General features: G+C 46.9%; 1 protein-coding gene across 4 annotated transcripts; it reads left to right on the top strand.

Moving 5' to 3' along the window:
* The first annotated feature begins 1247 nt into the window (after positions 1-1247).
* LOC125514990 (senescence-specific cysteine protease SAG39-like) lies at positions 1248-6350 on the top strand. Of its 4 annotated transcripts, none has more exons than XM_048680392.1 (4): positions 1248-2224; positions 4141-4253; positions 4972-5464; positions 5558-6350. In XM_048680392.1, the coding sequence occupies exons 1-4, from the start codon at positions 2182-2184 to the stop codon at positions 6142-6144; spliced, it is 1236 nt and encodes a 411-aa protein (XP_048536349.1). In that variant the 5' UTR covers positions 1248-2181; the 3' UTR covers positions 6145-6350. The 4 variants fall into 4 exon arrangements, with proteins under 4 accessions (XP_048536349.1, XP_048536348.1, XP_048536351.1 ...); XM_048680391.1 differs by having other exon boundaries at positions 4141-4347; XM_048680394.1 differs by lacking the exon at positions 4141-4253.
* Positions 6351-8631: the final 2281 nt, after the last annotated feature.

The following is an 8631-nucleotide window of genomic DNA, read 5'->3' as shown; positions in this document are numbered from 1 at the left end:
CGTGATGTATATTTGCATCGCGGGGTGTTGTATTTTACATCACGAGGAGACCGCGGTCCAATTTTTTTTTACATATAGACCGTCTGTTAGAGCTACGTATTTGGCCTCAGACAGTCCAAAAGTTAGTTATTTTTACATTTGGACCATCTATTGGAGATGCTCTAACGACGCGCGCCCGGCTAGCCGAAGCTTCGGCCGCCAAGATGTACCTTTTCTTTTTCATAATGCAGTTACAAGTAAGTGAGTACCCGATATATAACACTCGGTTTACCTTTTTGTATTTGTTTTCTTGGATTTTTATTTATTACAAATCCATTTTTAAAGCACAAAGTACCTTTTTACTATAACGTAACCCTTCGCCTCTTGCAGCGATTCTACAAGCGATTAGGTTTTTTCGACCTCCCGCCGGTCCCTCCCATCTCCAGCAACCTTAGGGCCATGGAGGCGCGGTGAAACCCGATCCTTGCCGGCGGGAGGGTTGTTGTTCCGTTTTTAGGTGTTCCTTTGAGGTCGATTAAGGTTTGTGTCCTTGTCAGGAAAGCATGGCGACGGCACCCTGAAGATGGAATAAGGTCCACCCCGCCTAGGCCTTGTTCTGGTGATCATCTAGCATCGTCGGAGGGCGTGTGGAGTTGTATCTCCGACGAATCTCGTGTGATTCTGTCGTTATTGGTCTTCGATGGATCTTCACAGATCTAGTGTTTGTTCGTCTGTCTACAAGTTGGATCCTTCCGTCTACGCTTCACTTCATCGACGACGGTTGTTTTTCTGGTGTGTTAGTATATATCATGGGGCTTTAGCACGACAACTTCCCGACTGTGTACTACAATAAGTTTTTCCGACTCTGGTGAGGGAGGGGCGATGACGATGACGCGCCTTTAGCTCGCTCCGGTGCTTGTGGCCGTCGTTAGGTGGCTTACGGACGTGGATGTAATTTTTGTTATTTCTAGTGTTTCTTATACTGCCATGACATATGATGCATAGATTGATAGCATTAATCTTGACATGCATAGGTTAGTTAGTGGCATAGCTGGCCGCGTTGTGTAGATAGTCGAGTCAAATGCATGCACGGGTTAGTTAGTGGCTGCATGGAGTTGTTAGCTGGGAGGGATTCCAGGGTAGTTACCTGGGCGTGCGGTACGTGGAGTTAGTGGCCGAACCTGCCGGCTAGTTAGTACATGCGTGAGGCCATCCCCTTGTATATATGTTGCCTATCAAGCAATGAGAAAGAAGCCGAGAGGGCTGGGCAAAAATGTAGTGTTTGTGTGACCAAGGAGGAGAGCTCTCGGCAAAGCTGGTGCCGGTGTCTTCCTTGGCGTGTGCGTGTGTATGTGTTGAGTTTTCTCATCATGTGTGTGTTCTTAAGAGAAACTACAAGTGAGAGTTGTGTGAGGAAGAAGAAGCGGCGCTGCGAGGAGGCGGCGCCAACATTCGGTATCAGAACCAGTTTGTTTTGGCGTGGTTCGCCATGTCGGAGGCGTGCCGACGGTGGCGGAGTTCACCGGCGGCTGTGCGATGCTCCGGGCCGTATGTCGGTTTATGGAGGTGCGCAGCGCGATGAGGAGGCCGCGGTGGCTGCGGCGGCACGGTGAGGAGGCCGTGGAGGACCTGCGTGGTGGCGGCTTCAACGACACACAACGGCATGGCGGCGTGGAGGTGCTGCGCTGCGGTTGAGGCCGCAGAGGTGCAGGGCAATAAGCCGTGGCGGCGAGGCGGGCACGACCGGTGCGTGTTATGGGTGCGCACTGGACGCGTCAGGCGCGTCGGGACCGCGAGCGCGCGTACGAGCGTGTGGTTGACATTGGGAGGAGACATATGTTGCCGTTGTGCTCGAGTCCGTGCTTGAGTTCGGCTACATCCTTCCGGCGTTTGTTGCTGGCGGCTGCCATGGCGGACGCGGAGGCGGCGCGCGGTGAGCGTCTGGTGCAGTCGGGCTCGTCGGGTGCATCGGGTGCACGTGGGATGTGCGGGACGCAGAGAGACGCCAGGCGTGTGTCGCCGGCAGAGAAGGAGCTCGGCGTGTGTCACCGGAGACGTGACGGAACACGGTGCGACCGGCGTCGGTGCGCCAGGTCGGGTCCACGGGCTGGTTCACAGCTGTGACGACGACAACAACACGAGCTGCATCAACTCCGGCGACGGCAGGTACATGGCACGTCGTAGCGGACACGGAGGCGTGTGATGATGTTGTGCGAAGGCGTTCAAGACGACGGTCGATGGCAAGGTATGTCAAAATTAGGAAGGAAATTGATACCATTAATCCTGACATGCATAGGTTAGTTGGTGGCATAGCCGGCCGCGTCGTGTAGATAGTGAGTCAAATGCATGCACGGGTTAGTTAGTGGCTGCATGAATAAGTTGTTAGCTGGGAGGGATTCCACGGTAGTTACCTGGGCGTGTGGTACGCGGAGTTAGTGGCCGAACCTGCCGGCTAGTTAGTACATGCATGAGGCCATCCTCTTGTATATATGTTGCATATCAAGCAATGAGAAAGAAGCCGAGAGGGCTGGGCAAAAATGTAGTGTTTGTGTGACCAAGGAGGAGAGCTCTCGACAAAGCTGGTGCTGGTGTCTTTTTTGGCGTGTGCGTGTGTATGTGTTGAGTTTTTTCATCATGTGTGTGTTCTTAAGAGAAATTACAAGTGAGAGTTGTGTGAGGAAGAAGAAGAAGCGGCGCTGCGAGGAGGCGGCGCCAACATAGGTCGGATGTTTTCTCACAAAATAAAGTATATATTTCCACTTTTACTCTTTATTTGTGCTTTTGTATTGCATTTTTCTTTCCCCCTATCTTTTTCACCCATTCTCTCCTGGTAGTATTTCCATCACTTTTTTCCCGTCCTATGTTTCCCGGCCTATCTCTTTACCGCTACTTTCCCACTTTAAAAATTATGTACTGGCGTTTTACTCTTCACACCACGCTTTTATAACCATTATTAAGGCCCCATGCAAAATGAGAAGTGGTTTCGACCCTTCCTCACCCGATTTCACTCATCTACGTTTTTGACACGCCCCCACAACGTCTACCATGGCACTGGCGTTGTTGAATTTGCTCATCGCTCAGGTGATCCACATCTAGCCGAATGTTGCTAGCGATGTATGCAGTCACCATAAGGTTATAGAATGGGAGTGCGATAAACCATCACATCATCCGATTCCCCTTCAAGGATGGAGATGTGGACCTAGTGGGCGCCTTCTACCACAAGAGTAGTGTCGGCGGGGGCCGCATGGTGCAGCCTCCTCCACTCCTCTCCATGGTGGTTGCCCACCTGTTGGCAAGAGCGCCCCGATCGCACTGCAGACGTAGTTGTGCTTGCGTGAGGGCTTTACGTTGGGTCTCCATGGCCTTTATCTTCGGGTCGTCACCGACGTTCAACGTGTGAAGGACTCCAAGCTCAGCCATTGTGTCCGCTTCTGCCGCAGGCCCGACTGCATTCGTACCATCGGGGCTGTGGGCGAATTGGCGCTTGGAGTGTTAGTGTTGGTGTTGACCATGAGGACCTCCAGTAGTGCTACTATTGAAGGGTGACTATCTGAGCTCTCGTCCTCCTCAAACTCATATTCATCCAAGATATGGAGGATGGACTCCACTTTCGCCACAAGCTAGTAAGTTGGGGTGGGCTTGTGGGTTGTTAATGTAGATCACAGGCAATGCCTGAGCATTGGCTCTTGTGCCTGGTGAAGTGCCGGGTTGTTGAGACGTGTCTTGCCGAATTGGTCGGCGGTGAACTTCAGGCTCCCAAAGATGAGAACTTGGCCCTCGGAGAGGGAGAAATTAGGTCAAGGCAACCCACCGCGTTGGCGGTGAAGCTCAGGGTGCCAGAGGTTCCCAACTTATTATGCTTGCAAGAAATGGGGTGTTGTGGGCCCTCCGCACTATTTTGCATGGATGTCGCCTTTTACAGTCGGCCATCTCCTTTCCTCTTGCACTGGTTCCATCTCTCTCTCTCTCTGTGTGTGTGTGTTTGTGTGTGTGTGTGTGTGTGTGTGTGTGTTCACTTTGGCTCTCAGCTACCCATCGATGTTTCTACTGCCCCGACCCACCTATTCATGCGTGTGTACTCTACTCCATTCTTGCGTATGATTTTGGTAGCCCTGCAAATCAAGGGGAGGAGGAGTAAAGTGTTGGCTGTGTTGGTTGCAGGTGTCGCTTGGTGCTATGCACAGTGTGTCTACTCTGCAGAGTGTTACACACTACCGTTCAGCTTTGAGCTACAACGCCGCACAACCCAGCAACTGCAGCACATGCTATACAAGGTGTCCACCCGCACAACACGGCCACCACAACTGTTGTGAGATATGGTACTTCTACGAAGTTGTGAATGGAAAGGAGCATTTGAGTGGCAGGGAAGTACGTCTGGCGGTATTAAAATTCTTGCACTTGACGTGTGCTTGGGGCTCATGCAGTCCATATAGAGTAGAAAATGCAAGATGAGTGCCAAACATGTTTTGGACTCCGAATTAAATTTAAGATCAGTTATCTAGTCTTATTCCAACTAATGATATGATTAGTTAAGTTGTCTTAATCAACTTATTATGTTCGTGTTACACTCCTAGTCTCTACAAGTGGTCAGATCTAATCATTTTATATTGGTAGGCTACAAGGATTCTTAGCTATATTCTCTATAGGTGCCTACAATTATGTAAATCAACATAATCTAAAACTTAATGCCACGCTCCAAATAAAATTAAGTTTGTAGAAAGTTTATACATGCACTGAAAAGACGAAAATGAATTTATATACATTGTTCTCCAAAACGTTATAAATATACATAGGAATAGCATCGATAAAGAAATCTGTCAATATCAACATGCAAGCACATTCAGCATAACATCCGTGCACCAGACGCTAAGTACGCTTGATTTATAATATCTACCCACTAGACGTACTTCACCGCTACGATGGAGTCCATCTCTATCTCCTATACTTAAATACATGCATCAGACTATATAAGATATCTGGTTTCATTTGCAGAAACACAAAGCAGAGCACATATTGCAGACCAGCAGTAGCAAGCAGTCCATCAAACATACCATGGCCATCTCAAAAGCTTTGATCCTTAGCATCCTCGGGTGCCTCTGCTTCTGCAGTTCGGTCCTAGCAGCTCGGGAGCTCAACGATGACTTGTCAATGGTGGCAAGGCATGAGAGTTGGATGGTGCAGTACAACCGTGTGTACAAGGACACTACTGAGAAGACACATCGATTTGAGGTGTTCAGGGCCAATGTCGGGTTCATCGAGTCGTTTAACGCCGAGAACCACAAGTTCTATTTGGGCATCAATCAGTTCACTGACCTGACCAACGAGGAGTTCAAGGCGACAAAGGCTAACAAGGGGTACAAACCAAGCTTGGAGAGGGTGCCTACCGGATTCAGGTACGAGAATGTAAGTCTCGATGCACTTCCGGAAACCATAGACTGGAGGACCAAAGGTGCAGTTACTCCTATCAAGGATCAGGGCCAATGTGGTGAGTATATTAAGGATAATGATGTATTGGATATATGTTTACTTTTTTGAGAATGTCATCTTATAGTATCTACCCAAACATCACCATGTGTAGGTTGTTGTTGGGCGTTTTCTGCTGTCGCTGCTACGGAGGGCATCGTTAAGCTCAAAACTGGCAAGCTAATATCATTGTCGGAGCAAGAGTTGGTGGATTGTGATGTCCATGGTGAAGACCAAGGTTGTGAAGGAGGACTCATGGACGATGCCTTTAAGTTCATTATCAAAAATGATGGTCTCACCACCGAGTCCAACTACCCATATACCGCGACAGATGACAAGTGCAAGAGTGGAACCAATGGTGCCGCAACCATCAAAAGCTATGAGGATGTTCCAACCAACAACGAGGGAGCCCTCATGCAAGCCGTCGCAAGTCAACCTGTCTCGGTAGCTGTAGATGGAGGAGATATGACGTTCCAGTTTTACAAAGGTGGAGTAATGACGGGCTCATGTGGCACTGATCTAGACCATGGAATTGCAGCTATTGGTTATGGCAAGACCAGCGATGGCACAAAGTATTGGTTGTTGAAGAACTCATGGGGAACAACATGGGGCGAGAACGGATATTTAAGAATGGAGAAGGACATTACCGACAAGAGAGGCATGTGTGGCCTTGCAATGGAGCCTTCTTACCCCACTGCATAGAAAGAGTGTCTGATGCTACATATCCTCATATGCACACAAATATCAAATAATTGCCCACATCGACTTTAATTAAGTATAGTTTGTATGTGTATCTAAATTATGTACAAATTTATGTCTTGTATAGTATTTAATTTTCCATGAATACAATGTAAATTATGTCACATATATAAGGGTTGATGAAGAATTTGTGTTAGCTATATGTTTCAGAGAAATTGAATTATGCTGCCTCTTGTGCTTTCATGTGTGTGTAATGAACTATTTGAGTAGTTCATATTTTTACGATAATCTTGGAACCATATAAACAATATGTGAAAATGATGGAGCTGATCTGTAAATAAAAGTTGAAGCCTGTAAATTCTTGAATCTTGAGGAAATGAATTATGACAGACCATTCTCTCCCCCAATTACTGTTGTCCTGGTCCTTAAACCCTCAACACCAGAGCGTCCTCTCCCCGACCTACAAAGCCAGCCGCATGCCTCCTACATGTACTAAAATTTATTTAACAAACTAAAACTTGTGCTTTCATAGAGTTTTACGACGCGTTTGGTTCCGCACAAGTAATGTATTCATTGTAACGTCTCCAGGAAGCGCCGTGTCGGAATACTCTTACGTAATGCACGGATTGTTTGGTTCCTTTGTCTGAAACTGTTTTCTAACCCACGACAATTCGGGTGGTTACGATTTTGTGAAACGTTGTATCAGAAAGCGCGCTAACAAAAACCACGGTGGCCGAAACAAACGCTAGTTACGGTTTTAGAAACTGCTGGAATCGGAAGACACCCTTTTTCAGCGAACCAAACGCGTCGTTAGTGGTATGCAAAGGCGTGTTCAAGGACCCATTGTGAACATTGATGTTAATGTTATGTTTGTGCTGCGAGGTTCCAAACGTGGACAATCAATGTTCCAGCAAATTTGTAGCCCGCGCACAAGGCCGGATCGCAAGAAGACAACCATCGCCTTTGCATATTGCGTCGGTGTCTCAACGTGCTCATTGCTGCGCGCGCTGCCCTCACCGGCCATGACAATCCACACGCACGTAGCCTTCGGACATCTTCCATCGATGGACGTTCTCTCCGAGTCTGAATGAGCACCAGAGATGTGTTGAGCAAAGCAGTGGTCCATGAATATATATAGCTGGCTCGCTCACAGAAGCAAAGAACATATTCCGAGCCATGCATGGACGATGGCAATCATGCACACACGTGAAAGATCTAACGGCAAACCATTGGAATAAAGATGAGGCACAATGTGCTTTGGGGCAGAGGAATAAGACAGAGAAAGCAACATATTATTAGAAGAAAAAGAGGAAGATAAAGATAAAACGAAAGCAACACATTCCAAAGAGAAAAAGGGGAAAACATAAAAGATACAGCGTCTCTTATATTGTATAGTAAGACTGGTCGTGCGGGAGCCATAGCAAATGTGCTTGTCTATATATTACTAGTTCCCTGTTCCATGCTCTGCAGATATCAAAAACTAATCAACCAAGGCCAGGCGGTCAGCATCCACCTCGATTTCCGCTTGATCACCCCTGGCTAGGACGTACGAGGTACTCTCACCATTCCTTTATATAAAGTGTATTTGTTTTTCAAAAATCAAACGAGTGCATGTTTGACTGAGTTTTTAGAAAAAATACATAAATATCCACAATACAAAATTGATATCACTTGATTCATGATGAAAAGTAGTTTCATATTTTATCTATTAGGTATTATAGATGTTGTTGTTTTATTCAATAATCTTGGTCAAACATTCAAATATTTAACTTGCACGAAAATCAATACACCATATAATCTGGAAAGGAGGGAGTACGTTACCGTGTACTGACTTCACTATGGCCAACTACACCCTCCGTCTCATACTAATATAAGAGCGTTTTTAACACTAGCTAGTAACTGTGTTGAGTACAGTTTGGTCGTAGTTTTTTTAAATAGCGTGCTACCTTTGGAATTTAGTGCGGCTATAGCTATTTAAAACTTTGGTTTTGATTGTTTTTTCTCTTCATTTCATTTCCAACTTAATTATGTATGTGTCTCCCCCGAAATAGCATCATTTCTATTTGCATTGTGTCAACAGTTCTTTCATTAGCGTCTTCTTTTTCGTGTAAACCGGTTCTACTAAATTTAAATTTACAGTCAGCGACCATGGCGACAGCTGAATCTTTGGAGTGCTCTGAGGACATCGTGAAAGAGTTTTCCAAGCGCATTAAAGGACAACTGTGGCGAGTGGACGCGATGCTGCTCCTCAACGCCATTTTTGCAGGAATCATAGTCGGAATAGGCGCCTTTGGCCATCGTTATCGTCACTATGGCTTCACCCGCTATCTCTTGCTGGGGGTAACCACCTTGTTCCTACCCATCATATCTTATGTCCTCTCCACACTTGGCTCCACGGGTGATATGTTTGATATTGTTCTCAAACATGAATTGGTAGCCAGTTGCTGGGCAAACGGCATGCACTCATACATGGCCATAGCATCTGCCTGC

This window comes from Triticum urartu, chromosome 6, assembly GCF_003073215.2.
Source record: "Triticum urartu cultivar G1812 chromosome 6, Tu2.1, whole genome shotgun sequence".
NCBI classification, from domain to species: domain Eukaryota; kingdom Viridiplantae; phylum Streptophyta; class Magnoliopsida; order Poales; family Poaceae; genus Triticum; species Triticum urartu.
Note: the sequence above shows the minus strand (reverse complement) of the source record. Positions and strands in the feature narration are given on the sequence as shown.